Source organism: Melanostigma gelatinosum (assembly GCF_949748355.1).
Source record: "Melanostigma gelatinosum genome assembly, chromosome: 3".
In the NCBI taxonomy this organism is placed as follows: domain Eukaryota; kingdom Metazoa; phylum Chordata; class Actinopteri; order Perciformes; family Zoarcidae; genus Melanostigma; species Melanostigma gelatinosum.
In genome coordinates, this window is record NC_136636.1 from 18770171 (window position 1) to 18797100 (window position 26930).

General features: G+C 42.5%; 2 protein-coding genes across 5 annotated transcripts; one reads left to right on the forward strand and one right to left on the reverse strand.

Moving 5' to 3' along the window:
- Positions 1-616: 616 nt before the first annotated feature.
- LOC306775837 (mitogen-activated protein kinase kinase kinase 12-like) lies at positions 617-13132 on the forward strand (the record flags this gene model as incomplete). Its single annotated transcript, XM_079266373.1, has 13 exons — positions 617-1109; positions 3331-3514; positions 3672-3863; positions 4145-4303; positions 6251-6409; positions 7010-7118; positions 8858-8967; positions 9153-9269; positions 9903-10043; positions 10680-11391; positions 12084-12151; positions 12406-12706; positions 12889-13132. 13 exons carry the CDS (start codon positions 617-619, stop codon positions 12973-12975), a joined length of 2832 nt encoding a protein of 943 aa, XP_079122499.1. The 3' UTR covers positions 12976-13132.
- A 1919-nt stretch (positions 13133-15051) lies between these two features.
- LOC306775360 (poly(rC)-binding protein 2-like) lies at positions 15052-26680 on the reverse strand. 4 transcript variants are annotated; one of them, XM_079265727.1, is made up of 14 exons: positions 26541-26680; positions 25641-25676; positions 24969-25091; positions 24136-24159; positions 24004-24036; positions 23714-23830; positions 23479-23610; positions 23187-23315; positions 21826-21900; positions 21122-21163; positions 19973-20045; positions 18992-19044; positions 18579-18748; positions 15052-16219 (listed from the first exon to the last, which is right to left on the reverse strand). In XM_079265727.1, exons 2-14 carry the CDS (start codon positions 25650-25652, stop codon positions 16183-16185), a joined length of 1020 nt encoding a protein of 339 aa, XP_079121853.1. In that variant the 5' UTR covers positions 25653-25676; positions 26541-26680; the 3' UTR covers positions 15052-16182. The 4 variants fall into 4 exon arrangements, with proteins under 4 accessions (XP_079121853.1, XP_079121852.1, XP_079121854.1 ...); XM_079265726.1 differs by having other exon boundaries at positions 19973-20072; XM_079265729.1 differs by lacking the exon at positions 15052-16219 and adding an exon at positions 16229-17928.
- Between the last annotated feature and the right edge of the window lie 250 nt (positions 26681-26930).

The following is a 26930-nucleotide window of genomic DNA, read 5'->3' on the forward strand; positions in this document are numbered from 1 at the left end:
GCCGAGCCGACCACTGTACTCTCATATTTATTTACGATTCAAATTGGAAGAATTACATTGTTTCTGAGGTGGGGGGGGGGGGGGGGGGAATGCCAGAAATGTCTAGTGTTTTTCTTTATTTCATGACATTACTCTGCTATGCTGACCAATGAACAATTTACTGTAATTGCATGTTCTGCACTGTTGTCTCAACATAGACCCCTGCAGACCCCTGTCCTTAGGGATCCTCTTTATCGAAAGCTGCGAAGCACTGGGTGATACAACATAGAAACTTTGAATGTGTATTTGTTTGATATTGATCCCAGCTTTAGGGAGGTGTGCCTTCTTGTCAGCCTGCATTTGCTGATAGTTCAGCAGAGTTCCTCTGCCACTACGATAACTTATAGCTCAAGGTCCTACTTATATAAAAGGCCCTATGGAGATTAATAATCATCTTCCAGAGGTGACACTCTCCTACAAAGTCAATATTCAGCTGAATCAACCTTCATTGCTCCCAGACGATAAGAGAATAATTCTAACTGATTCATAACAATTTCCCTCCTCTTTTTCTCTCTTCCTCTCTCACTATGTTTGGTCTTGTCAAGTTCTCTAGTTTTTCTGGCAACCAAAGGCCCTCATGGCGCTTATTCATGAATCACGTGCCCCCTCGCCTTCTCTCTCCGGCTTCAACAGTCCGCTCTCTGATCCTCCATCCTTCCGTCGCCACGATGCCGAAACACCCTGCACCCCAGAAATGGACCTTACCCCGACCCAGTGCGTCCTTCGCAACGTCCTCTCCATACACACCGGAGGTGCTGTCGAGCCTGGGGGTGGAGGAGGAGAGGGGCAGACTGCTGCACACAACCAGACACCAGGCGAGGAACAACAGGAGCACTTTGCCAACAGTGTCCTGAAGCTCCATGAGCATGATGGCAGTCCAGGAAGGACGGAGGGAGAGGGGCAGGAGATGGACGGCAGTGCCGTCAGGAGCCAAGCGGGTGTCGCCAGGCTACAGTGCCAGTCTACCGGAGGGGGAGGAGGGTTTCTGGAGGGGTTGTTTGGGTGTCTGCGGCCTGTCTGGACTATGATTGGCAAAGCTTACTCCACAGAGCACAAACACGGCCTGGACGGTAAGTCTAGCAGTCAAACCCATTTCCCTGCACACAAACACATCTACACACACTTGGTTATAGCTTTCCAATGAAGCAAGCACCAGCTCCCATTTAATTCCAGTGTGAAGCTTTGGTATGCTAATTAAATGATCTTATCCTCCAGTTTAATTACATCAAACAGTTGGTAGAAAAATGACTCCCACAAAGGCCATGTTGTAAACAAACACTTTCCTTGACGTGAAAGAGCTGCAGCCAGAGAGAGACTCTATCAAAGCTGAAAAGGGCTTATTTTCCCCTGATATTTCCGCCCCCCCCCCCCCCCCCCCCCCCCCAATCAACACCTGCTTGTGCCCACCACACCTTCTCCCCAGTACCTCCCTCCCAATGAAACTAGCTCCCTGTGACGCTGTGTTGTTTATGTCTGCAGCCACTACAATAGCGCAGAACTCCCCCGGGACTCCTCTGCCAAATCTGCCCATGAATTATGCATGGCCACGCTCCGACCCTGCGCCTCTCATCTCTATTAACGCAAACCTGACACACGCATATGGGAGCCCAAGGATGGCTGCTCACACACATAAACACGTCCACAAATAAAAACACTTAATATCTAGCAATGACACGAACACATAAAGTACGATAAGATGCCAAAAACAAACTTGATAGAATAAATCCAGCATTGCACATCAGACCTGGAGATGGAAAATGTATCTCCTTGTCTTTACAGCCTTCTGATATTTTATCGCCCGTTTGACTTCCACATCTCCCCTCCGCTCCTCTTTCCATCTCTCATTGTCTCCTTTTCATCCTGTGCTGTTATCACTCCCAGCCCATCTGCACCTCGCTGCTCCCCTCCTCCGTGCAGCGTCGCAGGGAGTCACACACACTCACGAGAGCAAAACGGATATTATAAGAGTGACATAAATAGGGGCACTGCCACTGAATGTCTATCTACCATATCACAATGCTCTATTCTTAAGCTTTGATTGGAAGGCACAATGTAGCACAAAAGAAAGCAGGGAAACTGTCTGTCCTTTATTGATTGTGAAGGACTATGGGGTGCTTAGTGACGCTCTATATTTCCTCAATTCTTCAGATCAAACCAAGCAGACCAGGCAGTATTCTGGTGTGTCAGATGTGGCCCTATGTCTTTACTGTGGGACATTTGAGGGCCTCATTAGAGACAGTGCCCTCAATCTATCAGGGGATTATTAATCATTCATATCATCCTTATTAATATGATAAATGTGTCTAAATCTTCTTTCAGCGAGTTAAGAACAGCAGCAGAGCAGGCTGTATATTTTCTCTTTATTAATAATCTGTCTTCAGCCACATGGACCCCTGCCGACCCAAAGGGAATCCCCCTCCCTTCTTTTCTCTTTACACACACACACAAACAGATCTACCACCACCACTATCCAATCCACCTCCCTATTCAACGTACAGCCACATTAGGCTCTCAAATCCCCCCCCCCCCCCCCTTGAGCGTTGGACCCCTGTTTTGCATCAGCCCCACAATGGCACTAAGCAGGATTTAGGAGGCTGAGGGAGAATTACCCACAGGAGATTAGAGCTTCCTGTCTATCTGCCTGCACACCCTGAGTCTTAGGTTAAGGTGAGGTTCAACAACCGAAAAAGATTTCAACTTGGGCTCTGCGTTGACTGTAAGGGCCAGAGCTTATTGCAGGTTTTACTGTTACAGGTCCAACCTATATTTGTAGAATAGCTCAGTCTGTTGTGTTGCTGTATGCTCGCTGCTGCTAGCTTTAGTTTTACATTCAGCATTTTCTCTATGAAGTGTCATTTTTCTGTCTTGATTAATTTAAAAAAGTTTAATTTAAGTTTTAGCTTAGTTTAAGCTTTTGATACAGATATTGAACGTATGTAACAACTGAACATGACTGAACATTTTGTTTTCGTTTAATTTGTATAACATTTAACCATGTTGACATGTTAAAGGAATAGTTCAGGCTGCTTAACTTTCACAAAATCAAATAAAAAAACATAAATCATATTTCTATTACTCATCCAAGGCGCAGTGGTTAATAACTTTCCGGTGTTCGGTTTTACTATGAAACATCAGCCTCACTTAAGAATATGAGTTTACAGGCCAGAATAACCTGTAATCAGTAGAGGTTAATATGATGACCATCAATCTGCTCTGTATCCACAGTTGATCTGTTACTACACCGATAAACTCACCAACTACTTTGCCTCCATCTTTTTTCCCCAACCTCAGAGGCGTGGGAGATCCCATTCGAGGAGATATCTGACCTGCAGTGGGTGGGCAGCGGAGCACAGGGCGCCGTCTTTCTGGGCAAACTGTACGGACAGGAAGTGGCTGTTAAGAAAGTTCGGAACATCAAAGAGACAGACATCAAGCACCTGCGCAAGCTCAAACACCCCAACATCATCACTTTCAAGTTAGTAGGAACGATCAGTTGGCTTATTAGATCACAAGATGTACAGAGCTTTCCACTAAAAGACAGTAAAATGCCGATAAACATTCATGTTTTCCATTCTTTCCTGGCATTGTATCAACTCTAATATGTTCTGTCTTGATATCTATACACTCCACAGAGGTATTTGTACCCAGGCTCCATGTTACTGTATCATCATGGAGTACTGTGCCCAGGGACAGCTGTATGAAGTGCTGAGAGCAGGCAGGCAGATCCATCCATCCCTGCTCATGGACTGGGCCATGGGCATCGCCGGGGGCATGAACTATCTTCACCTCCACAAGATCATCCACAGAGACCTCAAGTCACCAAAGTGAGTTTTGTCGACCTGGTCAAAATGAATTGTGCGGTTAACGCTCTGTAATCCAAATGTAAATGACAATGTTAAAGCAAAGACGTCACTAAATAGTTACAATTAAAGCTTAGCTCCAACTTAAATAGTTAAGTTCATTTTACTGACTGACCCAATGATTGTTTTGAATAGGTTTACGTTGAGTAAACATTTTGATTACAGCCGATTTAACTTGAAGCTGGTTTTATTTTTGTACACAGATAAACTCAAATATAAACTTTGCGTCCACTGTTTCATTCCAGCATGCTGATCACTTACGATGACGCAGTGAAGATTTCTGATTTCGGCACGTCCAAGGAGCTCATCGACAAGAGCACCAAGATGTCCTTTGCTGGTACGGTGGCCTGGATGGCTCCTGAAGTCATACGCAACGAACCCGTCTCAGAGAAAGTGGATATTTGGTAGGTGGCATAACCCTTTTACACTGTCCTTTTGCACTGGTGAACCTCTGCAATTTCCCCTCATGATTTGTCTTATCTGTCTTATCAACATAAAATGTCATTAGTTACAGCCTACTACAGTATAGAGCACAGGATCCTATTTCCAGAAAATCTATTGAGTATTATGTACACTATCTCATTACATGAAATTCTATAGGGCCTCGGCCAAATCTGATGGGTTGCCCTTTGTTAAGCCCCGATCTCCCCCAATACATTCTCCCCCTCTCTTTCCCATCCTGCATCCCTCCATCACTCTTCCACTCCGTCCTGAAAGGAACGCTGGCTAATTTAATAATTGATTTGCCAGATGCTGCAGTGCTCAGGAGAGGCTGGAATAACCTTCCAAGCCTGCGGATGGTTTGGCCCAGGGCCAGCAGTGCATTAGCAAAGAAGTGAAAATAGGATTAAAAAGCTTTTCATGTGGAAAGAAAGCAAAGCATGGGTTTATACCATCCACTTTTGCTTAAATCTATGTAAACTATGTCGTAGTTCATACCACGAAAAGAGCGAGTCAGTTTTATATCGGGAAGTATTGTGTTGTATGTTTTCAGTTTTGTGTTGTGCTGACATACTTTAACAACTGGTACAACTCATGTTCCTGTCTGATCTCTTATAAGCACTATACTAAGAAAGACAGAGCTAGAATTTAACATAATCACATCTTAAAGTGAATTAAATTAAATGAATTCAACAAAATGTAACTTCCTAACTTTAACTAAAATCAATTCAACAATATTTGCTCCTGCAATGGCAGCCCTTCACAATGTTAACAACACAATGTAAATAGGAGAAGAAAGAATAAATACTATTGATCACAAAGCTAAAAAACGTAAATGGTGATACATTAATCTAAATATCAAACAATCACAAAACAACATAAGAAAATGTTACGTACTGTAACACCAGGGCATAGGCAGACAACATGGAGCCTATATATCGACTGGCTTCTGCATGATGCTGCTGCTGTTGGATAAAATTATCAAAAAATAAATTTTATGCAACACAGTGGTGATTTTCATTTCTATATCTTTAAGGGAAAATTGCTTCAACAGATGTGGAGATCAGCTTTATTTGAAGTGCACTGCATCACTTTTATTTGTCATGGCACATTTTTCCATTTTTCTTTTGCTACTTTAAGATAAGTGTCACTGAATTGACAAACGGGTCATTCATTATATTCGTGAATTACATTACGCTGTATAGAAATAAACCAATAACTCATTTAACTAACAGCTAATATTGAACCTAGTTTAGCCTTGAAATCACCATCTCTTGTTGCACATTTATATCATGAATCAAAGACAAGTAGATGGAGGAGACTTAAAAATACAAGTGTAAACACAACCTCCTCAATGCTGTGCGTGATGCTACTGGCACCTTGGATACTGTAAATGATCACCATGGCAACCCTAGTAGTCACCAACCAACAACAGACTTTCCTTCGTTACCTTCCCCGTGGACCGCTCTCTCCTGCTCTCTCGTACCACACAGAGATGGAGCTCATCAATGAAACACCGAACTGGGGTGAAATAAAGCAAAACATCAACAGTGATGTATTTATCATGGTGTGTATATGATTCATAAAAGCTACATGTACATAAAAGGGAAATCACAATGTACTGTACATTATTGTGGATTATGCTGAACTAGTAACGATAGAAAATAGTTTGCAGTGATCAAAGTTTTCATTCCAAACTGATTAAAGCTTGATAATAAACTACCAAAGACTGCCCACAAAACATTCGCATCAAAGGTGTTTCAGTGACAACGCATTCCATCAGATGTAACATTTCTAATCTAAATCTCAAGATTTATTAAGTTAAAAGTGTGAGTCACGCTCCCTTTCATCAGTTCAGTTGGCATCTTCATCAATGTGTCTGAAAGTAAATACTCCACATCTCTCCGCAGGTCATTCGGTGTCGTGCTGTGGGAGATGCTGACAGGAGAGGTGCCCTATAAGGATGTGGACTCATCCGCCATCATCTGGGGAGTAGGCAACAACAGTCTAAATCTGCCTGTACCTGATAGCTGCCCAGACAGCTTCAAACTGCTCCTGAGGCAATGCTGGTGAGTGGGAGGAGGAGGAGGAGGAGGAGGAGGAGGAGGAGGAGGAGGAGGAGGAGGAGGAGGAGGAGGAGGAGGAGGAGGAGGAGGAGGAGGAGGAGGAGGAGGAGGAGGAGGAGGAGGAGGAGGAGGAGGAGGAGGAGGAGGAGGAGGAGGAGGAGGAGGAGGAGGAGGAGGAGGAGGAGGAGGAGGAGGAGGAGGAGGAGGAGGAGGAGGAGGAGGAGGAGGAGGAGGAGGAGGAGGAGGAGGAGGAGGAGGAGGAGGAGGAGGAGGAGGAGGAGGAGGAGGAGGAGGAGGAGGAGGAGGAGGAGGAGGAGGAGGAGGAGGAGGAGGAGGAGGAGGAGGAGGAGGAGGAGGAGGAGGAGGAGGAGGAGGAGGAGGAGGAGGAGGAGGAGGAGGAGGAGGAGGAGGAGGAGGAATGTTAAGGCATCAAGCACTAAGATAATATAGTGAAGTTAGAAGCTTTAAGGAGGCTGAGGAACATAAAAAAAACATGAAAAAGATATTTTACTCAGAGGGATCAAAAATAATAAGAGAGGAAAGTTCATTTAATTCCATGTTTCTTGCATTTCTGACAAAATATTTTGTTTACATTGTGCACAGGAACTGCAAGCCAAGAAACAGGCCTTCCTTCCGACAGATTCTCCTGCATCTTGACATTGCCTCAGCAGATATACTATCGACTCCACAAGAATCCTACTTCCAGTCTCAGGTATGTTTCCCTTATCTCTTGCAACAGTCCAACTTTGAAATTCATCAAATGCCGAGTACAATTTGATTGATTTATTGGTTGAGAGATAACATAGAAAGTAGACAGAAAGCGGGAATAAAGTCAAACAGCACTTAATTCACAATCTTGTTCAGACACTTTATATTTGTAATTAAGAGAAAATATAATTGAGAAGAATCAAGTCTCCCTTGTCAAATACATATAAATAAATAGACAGATCAGATGAAGTACGCATGAGCTCTATATTTCTCTTAATAGAAAACCTCCTGTCAACAGCAGCGAGTATCTCGAATACTAATTTTGCCGTCAACTCACTCCCATTTGTTTCCAGTCTGCTGCAGTAACTACAAGCAGTGCAGCTGCACTGGGGGCCCCGGGCCCCCCGGGACACCCAACTAATAATACCTGTCCTTTGACTCACAACATATTATTGTTGGTTCCTTGGTCTTTGTTCCTTGTCACAGATTTCAGCCTCCCATCATATCCAAGCGAGATGGTGAAGGTCTCTGTGATGGAGAGGGTGTGTCTGTGAAAGGGTGGGGGATGGGGAGGCCGATGGCAAACATGTTAGACCACTGCGAACCCAAACAGATGAAGGGCAGGAGACAGAAAAGTATAATTGCGTGGAAGATATGGCTTTACTCAGCCATGCAGAGCCACAGATCCATTTATAACGCAAGCATGTGTAATTGTAAGACACACTCATGCACACAGACACACAAAATTAAGAAGATTTCATTTCCTCCTCAGCAGCAACCCACTGCGTCCGCCTTCTTTTATGCCTCATGATGCAAAATACAAACCTCTTTCACTCTCTGCACTTGTCCTTGATTTCTCCCTCTTCCCCTTCCCCCGCTTCCACCCTCCCCAGTTTCTCTCCTCTCTGCCCATAATGGATTTTTCTTGTGACGTTAGAAAGAAGTATTTGCTGCTGGAGTGTATTGATCGCTTTAATGGTAGGGCAGAGAGTAAAGAGAGAGGGGAAAGAGGGGACTGGAGAGATAGAAGAGTCCATTAGCTTATTAAGAAGAGCATCACTCATGCGCAGGCAGAAATACACACATATTGTGCACGCATATGCACGTGCACACGCTCATATATCAGACGTCCTTTGTCCTTTGATATGACAGGTATCGGATAACAGCTGTCATGCTCCACTGTGTGCAAGAAAATGCTCACGCTGCATTTTCTTTTGTGCTCATGTCATGTCAGTTCATGTTCAGTTTTGCTCTCTGTGTATTGATTATCATCTGACAGTTTAATGGGTTTTGTTTCAATGATAGTCAGTCGTTCTGCAAATTAGCAGCCTTTTTAGCAGATCAAGGTGCAATGAAGTTTATGCTCAATATTGATATCACCTGTTGTGACTGTTATTACGCAGATTACGTAATAAGAACGCCACAGAACGTAAAAACAGGAGCTTAGAAAGTGTTGTAGATGGAAAGAATGAGCTGACAAAATATAAAATTCTGAATGTATTATAGAGCCGGTATCTGCTTGGTCTCTTGTTGTATCTCCAGCTGAAGAGAGACTAATTACACTACTGGGAGTAGAAGCATTGATCATAGTATTGGTAGTAGTAGTGAAGAAGACGCTAAAATGTTTTGAGCCCTTTATACTACATTTGTTCTGAATTATTGTACCTGTAAAATGGTGGAACATTCATTTACTGTAACTCGTTAATACCTGCTCTGATGTAAGTGTTTCATGTGTTTCTCCAGGTGGAGTGGAGGGATGAGGTGAGGCACCACTTTGAGAAGATCAAGTCCGAGGGGACGTGCCTTCACAGGCTGGACGAGGAGCTGATCAAAAGACGCAGAGAAGAACTCAGGTTAGCAAAGAAAGTGTAACATGGACACAAAGAGGATGAACCTCCTGAATTATAGATGTGGATATATATATATATATATATATGTGTACCACTAACAAAGACATAAGGATTAGCCAACCATTGAAAAACCCACACATTTAGATAAATGTATTTAAGTCCTTCTGCCCATATGTCTCTCCACGCAGACATGCACTGGACATCCGGGAGCACTACGAGAGGAAACTGGAGAGAGCCAACAATCTCTACATGGAGCTCAATGGCATCATGCTGCAGCTGGAGATCAAAGAGAAAGAACTGCACAAGTATGAGAACTGCCTTTGATTGACAGTACTTTTTTTCGTTTCGTTTTTTAATGCAACGCCTTTGGACGTTTTCATGTTTTATGACATTGAATCTCATGTAGCATTTGGTGTTGGTTAACAGAAAAAGTCCCTTTAATGTCAAAGTAAAAACAGGTCTCTACAAAGTGCTCAAAATGAATTGAAAACATTAAATACTTGTTTGCAGAAGTCAATGTTTAGTAGATGCATCTTTGGCAGCATAAACAGCCTCGGGACTGTGTGGATACGTCTCTTATCAGCTTTGCACAGGTTCTGTCAGCCTGCACTGAGAATGTGAGTGAAAAGTTAATCGTTAGAAATCAAGTAGACTAGGGCGGTATACTTTAGTCCTTTTTTAAAATGCATTGCACTGTAACAGTTTGAAAACTAGGGTTGTAATTATTCAAATACTTTAAACTAATAGCTTTAACCATCAACAGTTAAGCAGTGTTTTTGAAATGAAAGCGCTTGTAAAAGGTCGTCCGTAATGCAAAGTGAATGGCCATTCCGCCCAGTCACACAGGGCCACTGCATGTAACAAAGTGCTCTCTTATTCCATGATGAGTATCCATTGACATCCATTAAACAAGTATTGGCTTTGTGTTTAAACATTAGGAGGGAGCATTCACTGGACAAGAAGAACCCGGGCTGCTTTAATAAGCACCAGAGCTCCAGACAGTCGGCCTCCTCCAACTCGATGGAGAAGCTCATGAAGAAACGCAACGTACCTCAGAAGCTGCCTTCACACAGCAAGAGGTGGGACAGCGAGGAGTTATTGAAGTTTGCAGCATTTATTTGTGGCTGGTTGGATCAAGTTTCTCTTGAATATTATGGGAACCCCAAGGCCGTGTTAAAGGTCTGGTGATGTTTTGTATTTTTTTAATGTCAACAAATGAGACCAAAACCAATGATTCATTAAGTTAAATCAGACTAACAATTACTGCCTGGGTAATGGGTATACATTACTTGATTATTGCTAATTCCTTTGTCTCATGTAAACCTCTGTTCTATTATAACCACACTGTTGAACTGGGTGACATGCACACTAATCCACAGTTTAAAATATTCTCCAGCAAATACACTATTTACTCCTGTTTGAGTGATGTTTGCTAAAGTTCCCAGCAATTTAAAAACCTACATCTCTAATAGGAACTAATGGTCTTGGGACTGAGTGCCACAAATAGGATAGATAGGATAGGATAGATTTGGACAGGATTCATTTAGGGAATTGGTTGACAACAACAAAAATATAGAATATTTCCAGCCTCAACCTCCAATGTGTATGGGGAAGAGTGCACAAGATAACCTTGCACCGATTAAGCAATGAATGTATTTTAAAGTTTTTTCTTTCCCCTTATTTTTTTTATTCATTCTGTCTCTGTCCCTTTCCAGGCCAGACTTACTAAAGTCAGAGGTCATCCTCCCCAAACTGGACTCTTCCATGACCCAGGTCACAATCCCCAACAAGGGCTCTACCTCCCCTGGCCGCTCACGCCGAGGAAAACCCCGCTACAGGAAGGCTGGTAAAGGCAGCAGTGGGGACTTGGCTCAGCTGAAAGCCACTCTCTCCTCTTCATTAGCCATGGTCAACACCACCTCATCTGTTCCCAGCAGCAAGCAGCATTTAGACCCAAGTGCAGCCCTCAGAGGCCTGCAGCACGATCTGCTGCTCAAGAAGATGTACTCCTCGAGCCCGGATCTCATTTCAACCACCTTGGAGGCTGAAGGCCGGAGGAAGGAGCAGGACAGGCCGGGGCTGGACAGAGCGGGCAGCCAGAGCGCATCAGCCGGGCTGGGGGAGAGTAGAAGGACTGAAGGACCCGAGGAGGGGCCAGATGTGAATGTAGGGACAGATGACCTGGCTGAAACACCTCCACGCAGTGACACGCCCAGCGAGGACGCAGCTTCTATCCCGTTCTCCAGCAGCCCCGACTCACCATGCGGCAGAGGAGCCGCTGCAGGGAGGGCGTCCGTGCTCGGAAACCCCCGTGTTTCCCACGAGGTTGAGGAGAAGGAGGACGGGGTGGTCATCACACGCTCGCCCAGAAGTCAACGCCTCACTCCCGCTGCACTGCTCTACAGGGCAGCGGTCACACGCAGTCAGGTGAGGTTCTTCAACAGCATTGTCTACTCTAGTTAGACAAAGCATTGTCGAATTGTGGCCCAGTTTCACAAAATCATTTTCGCTTCTGCCTTATAAGGGTGCAAAGATTAATTAGCAGTGAGAGGCTTTGGGGAAATACAAGCATTTTGATTTAATTTGTTGCCAGTTTAGCAACACATCTCTGTCTTGACTCAAACCAAGGCGTATTGACTTACAATAACAGCTGTCCCAGCATCTGTAGAGGTGTCAAACAGTAGAAAAATGCTGTCACGCTATGAAAGTGTATCTGTTTTTCTGTAATAATTGGCAGTCCAGATAGTCAAAACGTTTTTAACTCTAATTGAATAAAACCTAATATAGTTGTATCGATGCCATGCTACAAATAATAACACACGGAAACCACAGCGTGCGGTGAAAAGACTACATTAAAGCGGTTAATTGCTGCCACCTGTGCATTTGTCTTCCTGTTTAACATGAAGGAGCTCGGGGTATTTGTATGTTCCACAATTTAGAAATCAGTGATGAATATGTATAAGTAGCAAAAAGCATTTCTCAGTCCCTTTGGCTGTCTGAAAGCGACGCAGTGAATATCTTACCAGACGGCTCAGGGGTCTTTGGCAGGAATGAGGGTGATTAATGTGAAATGAGACATGGAATCACTGGGGTTTCATACATACTGATCTCCTCTGCAGAGACGTGGAGTGTCGTCAGAGGAAGAGGAAGGAGAGGTGGACAGCGAAGTGGAGTTGCCAAGGAGACGGTACGAGTTGTTGAAAACTTAAATATAACAATTGAAGGTCTATTTGTATTACCCTCTGTACTTTCACACAGTGTATGTGAATATTAGCAACAAAACATTATGCAAGCGTGATGGTCAGACACAATGTATGTGGCTGAAGAGACACAAATGTTGGCATTAGCTTTAAATTTTTAACATGAGTATTCACCCATAATGTATCTCTGCTGTGACGTACTTATTGTATATGTACTCTTTCCTGTTGCATTCCCACTCAGGCGTCCCGCGAGCATGAGCAAGTGCCAGTCCCTGTCCACCTTCAGCTCAGAGAACTTGTCGGTGTCGGACGGCGAGGAGGGAAACACCACCGACCACTCCCACAGCGGCACACCGGACGTGGTCAGCACCAACACCGACGAGCGTCTCGACGACAAGAGCGACGACCTGCTGTCTCAGGGCTCGGAGATCCCCGCTGACCCGTCTGAGTCAACCCAGCTGGGCTCTGACGGGTTGTCTGAGAAGGAGGCTATTCTTCAACAAGTCAAGACGCAGCTCGCTAGTAACGATCACAATTATGAGGTAGGCAGAAGAGAGTGAATGAAAGGAGAATGCATCATATAGACTGATATATATATATATTGTATATAGCGAGCTAGCAGATACTAAAATGCAGAAAATGCGTCAGGATCTGCTTTTGTAGTCAACATTGGAGTCCGTTGCTGCTCTAACTCAGATAATTCATGTTTTTGCCTTCACACCAGGGCCTGTGTGATGACTCGGACTGTGACAGTGCAGAGCTGGACCATTCAGGCAGTGCAGAGCCCAGCCAACCTCCAGCCACCTGGTGAAAAGCTGACACCTCAACCCACTCAAACTCCTGCAGGTCTGACCTGCGAATGCCTCGTTTACTCCAACAGACCTTCAAATGCAAAGAGACATGATCAGGGACATTGCAGAGAGGCAGGAAATGAGGCGGTTCTCTGTCATCACGAGCAGCAAGACAAAACAAACCATTGGTGAGTGTTCTCAAAAACCTGATATCCTGGGGGGGGGGGGGGGGGGACAGAAAATCCCATTTAATTTTAGATAAACTGGTCACAGTGATGTGAAACTGAAGTGGGGCACTCGGCGAGCTGACAGAGCAGCAGCCGTCATAGCAACTGGCCCAGGATCAGCTTTGCAAAAACACCTCAACAACCGAGGCCTCAGTCAAAGAAGCCATCCACACGACTGTCTATTAACGTCTCCTTTCATCTTCCATGTTGATTTGTATTTTTTATCTCCATCACGAAAATGTGTCATTATTTCACTTCATGTCGTACGAGAATGTGATTATAAGAACTTATCAGGGTGTCATTATATTCTAATGTTTCTATTGTCAACGTCACTGGGACACCCGCCGATGTGGCTGCTTGCACTTAATTCATGAAATGTACTGATTTCCTCCTGATTATCGTGTCATATTGCATTTCCTCGCAAAACGTTATGCACTGACTAATGTATTGTTATTTTACAGTGAATTCATCGATATTCTTTAAAAAAACAAAAACAATGTTTACATTTTTCATTTGTATTGTTTGTATTTTTTATTTATATTTGTGTCATGGATTACGTTTCCATTTTCTACACCGGTGTTTTAATATCTATGTAAATATGTGATGTTGTAAAATGAACAAATTTTTAAAATGTGAGATTGTATAATTTAAAGGTGCTGATGTTTCTAATTAGGTGGCGCTACTCTATTTGAACCTCGAAAAGTTTATGGTAGTAGAATGTACTGTAGCTGCTGTTCATGTCCGAGCATCAAAACACAGATAAGAGGAACACGTGAACAAAGAAAAAGCAATATGTCTGCTCCTGTCGTGTCAGGGGTCAAAAGAACCACAGCTGACTTCATTCAGGGCAGATGGGCTTTTTTTACTTGCATTGCAGTGCTGACTGTATTAAAAACGCAATACCAGTTTGAAACCCCCTTTTTGAACATCTAGGGGTGTATATAGCATCAGAAAAGCATGCTTGTGATAAAGTATGTGTGGCTTTTTGGTCACTAGAATATTAGATCCATCCATTGAAAAAAGACAAAAGACTGGAGACATGAAGGCATATGGATGACAGGGACACAAAGCTATATCTGGCTTATCTGTGGCAGAAGTTACCTTTAGCTTCATCAGTATTGCTGGAAAATGTGGAACCCAATTTAGCAGTTTTCCCTGTCCACTCTCAAAAATATTTAAAAAACGTTAGTGCCTAAAAATGAGGCCTGTGCTATCATGATTTGGCCACTTTTACTTAATGCCTTCCCCCATTATAGCAGATTCATTTAGATGTTTTACAGAAATGTCTCTGCCATTGCCCGACTCCTCACCAGCTAAACTTTTGGCCAACAGATGGTAATTATTTTACTACTGTGCAAAGGCTCCTTCATAAGACGGCGTGATACATAAAACTCTGGTTTTGATGTACTTGTGTCCCTTGACAAGCCTTCTTGTGTGCATGTGGGTCAATCTGACTGCACAACAGCAAACTGCATCCTGTTCCACTCATTTATGACCGATCAGGTTCCACTCAATAAGCTAGAAAAGGCAGCTTTGTTTTTTTAAATCTGGTGTTAGGTTTTGAACTTTCAATTTGTTATAAACGGATTGTGCCCCCAATATTTTAAGCTAGGACTCCTGCTGCAGGATAAAACGTTGCCAAAAAGCAAAACGACTGCCCTCTAGTGTCTCGATTGTGGAGGTACTTGTTTCCGGTGATGCTGATTGAAAAAAAAAAAACCTGTATGAACCGAAACGTTTGCTTTTTCTATTATTGTAACTGTACAATAAATATATTTAAGAAACAATTTAAATTAAAATCCAACCTATAAAATCTCTTCACTTGTGTGTTCAGTATACTTCAGCCGGTGACAAAATCCTCAAGACAAGTTGTGGTTTGAGCATTTCACATCTTTATTTCAGTTTGTTTTTTTAAACAATGTTGTGGCACCCAGGTCTACAGTCTGAAAACGTGCACAAACGTTTTTCTTTCCTGCAAATAAAAAATAAGATCATTTTTCTGAGCAAAGCAAAGAGCAGGAAACTAGTGTTAACTCACAACCCTTTCTTTGTCTAGTTCCAGAGCTTCAATCATTTCAGTTCTCAGCCTCATCACATCCAATAGACAGATCACTCAGTTTACAGGAGTTCATCACCCTTTGGTAGTTTAAAAAAAAAATATTCCAATTTACAAAAAAAGTGAGGAGAACCCTCTGCTTCAGATTCCTAGAGCCAAGCCCCAATCCCCCCACCCCAGCAAACTTTTAACACATGATCTCAGGACTAGAAGGGGAAAACAGGAATGACGTGTGGCAGGGGAAAAAATTGACATGCGTAGCAATACACATTTCAAATGATCTGGATAAATTGAATCAAACATTTGTCATGGTAACCAAACATAATAATCAGTGACAGTGCATTGTACAGCTACGTATTCTCAGTGACACGAGTGTAATCAATGTTACAAGAACTTCAAATTGAAAAGGTGACAAAGGGGGAGAATGATGTGCATGTTTAAGTGAGTATGGACGTAAAATAGAGGTGGACTTTGTGGAACTGGGTGAGGAAAGGGGGGGCGTGTATATATATATATATATAAACAGAATAAAAGTCACTATTATTTTTGATACGTTTTTTATTTTTCCTTTTTTGTCTTTTCCTTTTTAAAGAAAAAAAAATGACTGTACAGAACTAAATCTATATGCCTATTCATAGTTTTCAAACTCTACTCCTCTGTGATGGTAAAAGAAAAAAGGAAGATAGAGGGGAAACAAGAAGTAATAAATCATTAAAACCTCCAACTCGACTCAAAAGGGAATTAAAAACCTAATTGTTTGCTTCTTTCGACTAAAACCAAAACAAATGAAATAAATAATAACTCAGCAGATCAAAATCGGTTGAAATGATTTCAAATGAGGAAGAGGCAGCATAATATATAAACTCTTAAGTTGGATAGTTGCATTGACTGCTTTATGGTGGCTGATGATATAAAAGTGAGATTTAGTGCAGATGCAGTGTGTATCAGTTGGCTGCCAGTCCTGTGGCCTCAGAGGAAAGCCTGGCGAGACAGAGAGACACCCGGAGAGAGAATAAGGCATGCAATCAGACAGGCAAGATAAATGTCATTTACAGTACATTACGTCATTAGAATAAAATGCTAGATATGGTTCATCAATACATTGACTTCTGGAAAGGTATGCTCGGATATAAAAAGATAATTACTTCAGTTTGGCTGCTCCTCTTTTCAACAGCTGTGAAGAGTCAGCTCTCAAACTGATACTTCATTGTTTTGCGATTTAATAAAATCAGTTTTGAAGTTCTACATCTTCAGAAACATGCTTACTCGCATTCTTAGAGAATTAAGATTGATAGTAACCAGTTAGCTTAGCATAAAGAACTGGAAACCGGTAGCTTCATTCCGTCCAAAGATAACAGAATTGTACTACCAGCTCACCAATGAGCATATTTAATCTGGTTCGTTTGCAAACAAAACAAAACTTCAGTAGCTTCAGGAAGTCACTGCATCTGGCAGTGAAATAGTCTGACACATAAGCCGAGTAAAACCACAATGTGTTGGCTTTTTATTGTATTACTATTCTTTAGAGGTGCCATTACTTTGGACAGAGCATGGCTCCTTGTTTGCAGTCTGTCTGTTAAGCTGGCCATTGCTACATATTTAACGTCTAGACATGAATGATATTCAGCTTCTCCTCTAACTCAACGTAACATGCAAATTAGTATTTCCCAAAGTCTCAAACTATTCCTTTAAAGCGAAGCTTAACTGGTTGCGTGTTTTAGTATTTTTCACATCACTACAGTCCTCTAAATAAAGGGTTTGTTGCCGTTACCTGAGGGCAGATTTACTTGGAATTGAAATGACTTCATTTATAGGCAAACATTAAATAAAACCAACATGATACATATACTCTCCATTATAAACAGCCAACAATGGTCACGTAAAATTCACTAGAAGAAAACAATTCCCATAAATACAATATGACATCTTAAAGAGAGCCGCTACCTGAGCAGAGCTTACACGAAGAGACAAACGCTTCAGTAAAACCAGTGAAGGAATTCACCGTCCATGCTCGGTGCAAAGTCATTTAAAAATAGAATGCACTCAACATGTCTTATCTTTAAGAGACAGGCCAAATCAAGCTACAGATATGCATGTTATAAATATGGCAGCAGCCATTTGTCTGGCTGTTTAACACTGTGCATTTGTTTTCTGTAGGAAGCGTGGCGTGGCACAGCCAGAGACAAAAGCAAGTGCAGGTACAGACAACAGAGAGCATCATCAGTACTTTAGTAGTAGATGACTTGTGTTTCCTTGGTTAGTAAGGGGAAAGCCTTCGCCTTTTAGACTTGGAGCTCAGCTCGGGGGCGATTTTGGGCTCAGCGGGTATTGGGTGTGCGGGGTTACTGGCCCCGCTGACAACATGGAGGGCCAGGAGAGGGAGGGGCTTGAGACTGAGGAGACTTGACACACAGGCAGGAGAGCTGGGGAGCAGGGAATCAGTGGAAGAGGAGGAGGAAGAAGAGGAGGGAGGAGGCGGCCCTGGAGCCAACAAGGACAGAGGGATGGAGGCTGAGGGGGGCACCACACAGGAGGAAGAGGAGGAGGAGGAGGAAGAGATAGCAGCAGAGGAGGTGGTGGTAGTAGCAGTAGTAGTAGTGGTGGTAGTAGTAGAGGTGGAGGGAGAGCACAGGTTGGTCTGTTCAGGGTTCAAGGAGGAGGAGGAGGGAGGAGGTTTAGAGGACTCTACACTGTAGAAAGAGAGACAAGGAGAGAGGGACAACACAGTCGGGATGGGTCACAGGGCAGGCTGGTGAGCAATGGGTGGGACGGGGGAGGGGGGGCAGTGGTAGGAAGGGGGGTGAGGGAGTTGTGTGTGTGGGGGGGGGATCACTCAGGGATGTGATCAAAACAAGACAAAAAGCTTCATTAGAAACAAGTGTCAACCCGAAAAGGTGAACTTAAAAAAGAAATTAAAAAATCACATCTCCAGTGATTGATGTGAAGCCAAGTGAAGAGTAGAATAAAGGAAACTAAGACAGAGCTAGCAACACCAAAGTGATGATTAACCGTAGCCAAAACATTACCATAAACTAAATAATTTGAACACAAATCCACATTAAAAAAAGTCAATGCAGCAGGTAGGCCTGTTCTATATTTGCATACGATATTGGGTATTTATTATTCTTTCATGGATTACTGTAATATTGTGACAGGAGAAAGCTGATCAAGCTAGGTTAGGTAAATGAAGTGTTTTTCTTTAAAGCGTATAGACTACATTTTAAACAAACTGACCGTAACAAAGCACAACAGGTTCAACGATTCGCTCTCTTTAAAGCCTGAGACTGAATGAATCACCTGTTGAGAGCTGACAAAGTAAACCACCGATTGATTATCTCACCTGGCGTTGATGAGGTACTCCGCCAGACTGATGCTGGCAGGCGAGCCAGTGATGGTGACCTGGCGGTCAGTCGATCCATCCACTGGATTCGCAATCTTGATCTGGGCGCCTGACATTTGCCTGATCTCGTTGATCTTGGCTCCCTGGCGGCCGATGATGCACCCAATAAGCTGCAGTGGAGAAGAGCGGGGAAGTTAAGTGAGAGGAACGCGTAATAGACACATGCCTCTGGTAAAGTTAGCAACTTGGGGGTAACAAGCTTGAATAAAGCTTATTCTTCTTATTAGAGCATTTGTTTGGATTTTTTGTGGGTTTGATCCCAGTTACCATAGATACAGCAGAATAGTGGATGAGAAAACAGTCACTAACTTTAACCGTAACAGTGATTAAAAAGCACAATTTGAAGCACTTACATCATTTGGAATGGTCATCTCATGGGAACTGGTTTGAGCAGAAGCATCTATCCCTGAAAAAAAAAAAGAGAAAAAGACTGAATAACTAACAATGACTGAATAATGTGTAGGACTTGGCTGACAGAACATCAAATGTCATAAGTAACTAATTCCATATTTATCACATCTCTAGCAATGGTGTAGTTTGTGGCATTTGTGCACTTGATTACATTAAATTCTATTACATGTCAATGAAATGGACAAAATATTAGGAACACCTTCAACTAGGTTGTTTTTTGGTAAATTGTCCTTTCGCTGGCACCCATTAACCAGTGGGTTCATTTTTAAAGGAAAAACACAAAATGACATGAAATAAAAGACGCGTTTCTTCTTTTAGCTCGGCCCTCCATTGACCCCATGAGCCAATGAGCTTCGGCAACAGATTTCAAAGCGCTGTCCATTTAGAGGTGCTGAAATGTCTCGCTTTACATATGATTTTCTGTCGGCTTTGCCGAAGTTTATTGCCACATTTTGATCAAGTCATCGTTACGGTTGCACCGAACGCAATCAGTCGGTATTTGTTCTAAATGGTTTTCAACCTCTTTATCTAAATTTACCAAGAGCAACACAGCTGAACACACACGCCCAAAAATACATGCGATGCATTTGTTGTGAGCAGTTTGATGTTAGAACAACTTTTTTAACCATAGTTTCTACATCAAATTGCTCACAGGTCTGTGGATTATCGGGAGTAACCGGGTCATGATTTCTGGAAAGGGACATTGCTGCAGAGTCTTTCAAATACTGCCATACAGTCCTCTTCTATTGGAGCAGGACAACACATCTACGGCTGATAAATAGCTGTACAGGTAAGAGGGTGAACTGTCCCTTTAAGTTATGCAGAGTCAAATTTGAGTTTTCTTCAAATGTGTTTAAGGAACCAAAACAACATTTGATTATTTAGCAACAAAGCCTGATGTTTGCTGATGTTGTGCTGCCTACCAGTGAATCCCTGGTTGCTTGGTGCAATGGGGAAGGGGCTCTGCTGCATGGCCAGCTGGTGAAGCTTGGTGAGCTGTGGAGAGATAGCAGCAGAGGAAGACTGTGAGAGTGACAGAGAGGGCAGGGAGAGAAATGGAGGAAATGGAAAACACAGGAAGAGGGAAAAACAGAACACAGTCAGTAGACAGATACACAAAGACGCTCCGCAAAAACACACCGCGGCGTGTATGTCTCTTATACTTTCACAAAACTCTACTCAGGTGTCTGAAAATCATTGTGTTTTATGACTTGTCTATGTGGGGTACCCCATAGGTATTCCTCCAAAGTGCAGGCTGCATCTCTTGGTAATGCTTTCTCGCAGTCGTCGGGGTCAGGGCAAAGTCACAATACACAAGGGAGGGAGCTCTCAATGTGGAGGCCATTTCCTAATCATCACTAATACAGGACCCAAAACATGAACGGAGAAAATCTCAATTTAGCGTCACACTTTACCACTAAATCTGGAAGGGTTGATTTAAGGAAGAGACGACAGGTTTCTGTGTACATATTCTAGTTTAAAAAGACAAACTGCTGTCGGTATTGACAAACTGATTACATAAACATAATCACACTTTTTAATGAAACTATATATAATATTCAGCAGCATGTATGACTAATAATATACAGTCTATCACATCCAATGCTCCCGATAGAACATCTAAAGCTCATTAAAAAGATAAATTTAGCAGAGTACAACGTAATAATGAAGGGTTAATGAAGGGGGGGGGACATATTTATCTGGGACAGACTAATGAATGAGGCACGTTAAACAAGACAGAACAATAAAAAGGAAAACACAGAAAACAGTGAGCAGCTGGAACAGATTATTGTTCATGAGACGGTGGAGAGTCTGGACAAACAAACAGCAAATGTCGGTTTAATTAACTGACTGCCAGTCAAACGACTAACATGAAGTACAAACAGGGCTGCTCTCCAAATGACAGAATAGGATAATAGTAGGTCAAAAACTAAATTAGGGGTAAGTTTAGCTACAGTTATAGGCTGTAAAATCAGGCGTGTGTAGGTGGGATGGCGGTTGCACATTTTGGAAAAGGACAGTTGTAATTATGGGTGGGAGTGATGGGGTCATATAAAAATGTCTGCACTTACATCTGGCTGTGGAATCGCGTGCTGTCCTTGTACGGCATACGCCTGAAACAAACGAAAACAAAGCTTTCATGGGCCTCACATCTGATTTGGGTCAAGTTACCGCTCCAGCTCTCCGATAGCTCCTGAAGACTCAAACACATCAAAGCCTCTTCTGAACTGACACCATTTAAGAATATCAACACACATGTCTTGTTCAAAGTCTCCACATTTCGGGGAAAAGAGAAATCTTGAGACACTATAGTGTAATTGAGAGTTAGGTTTTTCTTCTTTTCAAAGAACAAAAAGGTATTTAGTGATATTAAAGATCATTTAATGTTACGCCAGCAAGCACCAGAACGCATGGTGCTTCAAACCAACAATGGTGGGAACTTTAACATTAAAACAACAAACGAAGAGAAGGTCATTTACCAAACTGGAAAAGGTTTTATGGTCATACGACGACTAAAGCCGTCTCTTCAAAGAAACAGCAAAAGCAGCTTTGGTTCAAACGCTGCACAGTTACTCATAACTATTGAGGTCGTGCCCAATCATATCCATGAGATTAAAAACTGAATTTATCACTCAAGATGTTTCTTAGAGTGAAATATATTCGGAGCCTTTCATCTCACTTCAATATTTCCAAGTATATAATATTCTGCATAGATATGCATCCCACACTGATACAAGCCAAAATAACATCATGAATAAAAAGGTGTCGTATGTACCTGTCCGCCTGCGAAGATGACGGGGGATCCTGAAGGCTTGGGTCGGTAGGGGATAGTGACCCCCTTAGGGGGAGACTGCAGAGGAGACAAAGAAGGTGGACGTGTTACTACCCATGTAATCATATAGAAGGAGCTAAATCTACTGTAGACGTTTTTAAAATTACAAATGTAGTACACGAATGTTTGTACCAACAACAATTCTACTTGAAGCATATCAGCATGAGAGGACAATCTTTTGAAGAGCCATAGCGCTAAACTAGGAATGTCTAGATTTAGTTTTTGTTTAAACCTAACCACAACGCTTTGAGTGTCTGCCAATGTTCAAATTTCGCCCTGGGATATATGTTTGTGGCATTTTTGCCTTTATTAGACGGATGAAGAGTGTAGTGGCAGACTGGAGAGAGAGCGAGAGAGCGAGGTGACATGCAGCAAAAGGTCCCACAGATAGAATTAAACCGGGGACGCTGCAGTAAAAATTAGGCACGAAGACGAGACAAAAAAATGGTTTTCCCCTACCAGATACCTAAACTTGCGTATGTGCTAATACAGAGTACTGTTCCAATTACCAGTGAATTACAAAGAAAACAGTTTAACAGGTCATAATTTGCTCTGTAATATCCATTTTTAAATAACTGTATATCTTCCAGTTTATTGCCAGAGCGTTCATTTTACAAGATAACATTTGAACACATCATGATTTACCTTTACCCAACACTCACTCTCACTGAATAGATCTTGAACTCATGTTACTTAATGCAACGTCCGTATGTTAGCTCCATTATTTAGTTACGGAGCGCCGTGCTGCCCAGCGGCTGCTAACTACTAAAGTTAACGAGCTCTCCTCCTGACGAATTCAACACGTATTTGTTGTTTACAGTGTAGCACTAACAGGAAAGAAAACAGGGTGCACGAGTGTTTAATCACAGGTGTGTAGTACTAGTTGGCACATGTGCAGTACCAATCGGGCAGGATGTATGGCTCGACAAATGTTATTGTACCAGTGTAGTGTAAATGAGCTGATGGATCGTATGATTAAGTGATCTTCTGTAAGTGCATCGACTCACATACTCCCTGATACCCAACAGTTTAGGCTGTATTGGAGGCATTTCCAATATCGGTAGAACTATAAAAATAATATAGTCATCCTTCAAAGTTTACTAGAACAATATTATGAATATTGCCCTGTAGTGATTTTGTAATAGCTGTACAGTTCTAATCCTGTGGATCAGATCAAGACCTCCTGGGTCCTAACGCAAAGCACAGCAGCCAAAAACCCAGAAATAACACGATTTTACATCATTAATTTAAAAGGTCAACAGCTGCCACTTCATTTGCTTCAGGGCTTCCACGAGTCTACTTACCTCAAGCATGACCACGCAGATCTGCTTCACACACTCAATTATCGACTGGGGGGTACCAGCAATGGTGATTGCTCGCTCTGTGGAGTTGGGCAGCATGTCTCCTGCCACTTGTACCTGAGCACCAGTTGACTGGAACACACAAACGGAGTCAAATGAGAATTCAAGACCCGCTGTGCATCAGTGTTTGATGTACCGTACTCAATCCCGCAGGTGGAACGGTGACAAGACAGCGAATGCAGAAAAGGAGTCGGGCTCGTATTGTTTTGAATTTAATTCTCTTTTCTAGGCATACTTCTCGAATTTCCTTGATCTTGCAGCCGCCTTTCCCAATGAGGGAGCCACACTGGCTGGCAGGCACCACAATGCGTAGGGTCACTGGGGGCTTGCTGGTTGCTGTGCTGTTTGTCATTGAGCTGCTTATGTCCTGGGAAAAAAAAACACATAAAAGATGAAGGTTAATCTAGTTTGTGTTGGGGCTGGTTGCTGCCGACCAGTGAATTCATGAATCAGTATATTTTGTGACCTACCTCTTCCAGCTTTTCAATGATCATGGAGAATGCCTTAAAGATGGCGGTGGTTGGACCTGCCAAAGTAATGATCCTCTCCGGACAGTTGCCCTCAGAGATGTTGATGCGAGCACCGCTCTGCAGACCGAGAGAACAGCAAGGACTTAAAAAGAAGAAATTTGGAAGAACTTCCTATGGTGAAGACAAATCTGTGGCCGCTTATAATAACAATAAAAGCCGGCCTCTTAGTAATTATATTTGTTTGTACTTTACCATAACTAGAATAAAGAAATAAGGACAAAAGGCCTCACCTCTTCTCTCATCTTCTTCACAGATTCACCTTTCTATTAGCAGAGAATAAAAGTCAGACTCATTATCACTTAGATCACACAGATCTTTAAATAATGACAGACAATCAAAATATTTACTAAATAGCAGCTTACCTTTCCGATTATACTTCCGACTTCCTGAAATAGGAAGAGATAACGTTTCATTAATCATCTTTTTTACACAGGTCATTGTTTACTGCTTGAGTTGGACACGTCTAGCTACAGCTTGCATAGTTCATCAGGTAATGAAGAAAACTTCATGAAATAAGGCTCTATGGTTTCCCCAACACTTGACCAAGAAGAACAGTAGTTACTGTAAGCACTAAACAGCCTCATCAATAATCAAGTCCCTGGCTCTGTAGCACGGGCAGTTTTTGTTTCTGCCTGAATCTACAGACTCACGATGCCGTCGTTGACCACGGTGGGATCCAGCATGCAGTCAGCACACAGTATCTGCAGGCTGCTAACGCCTAGCTAGTGCTGGGGCTCTTATTTTGGATGCTACGAGCTAGCAGAGCTTTTAGAGGATAATGTTTTGGATGCGTCACAGCGTGATATGTCCGCAGCATAAGATGACGTTTCAGAGTCAGATTTTGAGCAGCCACTTTTTGCCACCTAAGCATTTGAAACCACAACAACAGACCACGGTGGGATTCAAAGCTGCAACAAGTGCGTGGCTATGCTGCTGTGAAAGCCAGATTGATTTGAAACGGTGAATGCAATGCCATGCCTCCTGGTTGCAGATTTTAACCAAGTGTCCGCTGTTAATAATACCATTTGATCTTTAAAGCGGCTCTGTGATCATGCAGGGGACAAAGACCAAACAAGGTCCATCTCAACACATCAATGTCCCTGCCTTTTATACATCCCTGAGCAGCTTCATTTCCATGAATATGACGTCATAGACTCTTAGAGTGCTGACACGTGCAGCTTATGGGTGACCTCACCTTGCCATGCATGAGCAGCCTAATGGTAAGGGTGACATTGAGCCCTCCTTCAATCACACCGGAGTCCATAACTGCAACCTGGTCGTCCGTGCAGAACTGGGGTCTTTGGTCACCGAGATGGCTCTAAAAAAGGTCATAGCAGACAAGAGATGATATACCAAGGATGATGACCTCATGGGACTGAATTACAACACAGTAAAGAAGATAGAAAACACGTGGCATGGATGCAGATTAGGGTTAACAAAAGTAAGACATGTGGTGTGCCTCTAATTCAATGTATAACAAGTGGCCTGTTCACCAAAGAGGTAAAGACTAAATATCTCTCGTTAGAATAAACAATCCCACACACAGTGAGTTAGTAGTACACTACATAGTATTTACATTCTGGCACTGGCAAATACACAAATATCTGACCTCTTAAGATGTCTTAATGCTTAAGAATTGCATATTGATCAGCACATTCGTAATGCATATAGATATTGCTATACTATATGGCCACAGATTTAAATGTGAGCATAGATAAAGTATATAAAGGCCCGTTTACACAGTTTAGCAATTACCTTATTTTGTCAAACTAAAACATGCACTTAAAAACACACCAGACCATGTAACATACTTTAGCTAAATGTGTAATGTTGAACGAAAAATTTGCAAATATATATGAGGTTATACCTGGTTTTCCATTAGACAAATGTCTCCTTAATGAACCTATTCAAAGACAATATGATAGATCTGTGTCACAGCTCATGCTAACGTTGTTACTTATGAATACTGATGCGTAGTACAATGAATCGTATGAAATAGCTCAGGACTCACTTTCACTGTGCCAACTACACGCTGCTAGTTTGGTGCATTTATTTTCAAACATCTGAGTGCTGCTCCGACCCAAGTTATACGACTCCAAACAAGTAAATTAGCATTGAATCCAGCTCCATGCTAACTGAAAAACACATTGCTCGTATGCTAACGATGTCTTCATTTGCGATGAATCCAGTTTATCAACACATTTACCGACTATTAGTATTACTCCCCCATTACTGGACCTACATTTCCTAAAATACATTCATACATATGTCCAGAATGAAAAGCAGACATTTAAGGGCTTACTTTGCGCGTGTTGGTTGAGTTAGTTCAAAGTAAGTCCATGAACTATTTACGCTTTTTGTAAGTCTGTTAGCCTTTTAGCATGTTGGTTTCTCACAGTGCTGGGAAAATGAATGGAGCATGCGTGCGCTACTTAGCTAAGCTAGCTAGTTAGCATAATTAGTCAACGTTATTAATGGCTGACCAAATATCAACAGCGGTGTAGCACAGTAGATGTGTCCTGGTTTGATAAAGTGCAGGCGCTAAACAACAGACAGCAGGTTATTAAAGCCACATTAAGATCAAACTTCTCCGTAGCTAGCTAAGCTAGCCGAATGCATCTGGACGGACAGACTGCGTGCTCATCATCGTGCGGCCTGTTAGCATGCTGGACAACAAGTCGCTAGCTGCTGGGCGCGATTTCTTTCCGCTACTTCTGATCATAACAACTGATATTAAAAAAACATAAAATATCAGAATACAACTTACCTGATGAGTGTGCTGGAGGAGACCGGGGGGAGGGTTGGGGTTGTAAGGGTAGAAGGGGAGAGGTTCGGGAGGGTAGAGACCCGGGGGAGAGTTTAGAAAGGGGAAGAGGGAAGAGAGATGTGAGATCGAGCTCCACTCCTTTACACAAAGACAACAAAACTATAACCTCTGAACTTTCGCCTTTCACCCAACCCAAACCCCCATCCTGAGTTTTGGTATGACCCACAGATGCCCAAAAATCTCGTCTATAAATAAGTTACAGTAGCACACTTTTGTTGACATTATGCAACAACATGAAAGCGGAATGAAAGAATTTAATAAAAAAATAAGTGTTTGCGCAAATTATACATATTATTCCATTTGTTTAAGCAGGGAGCTCTGTTGTTGAAA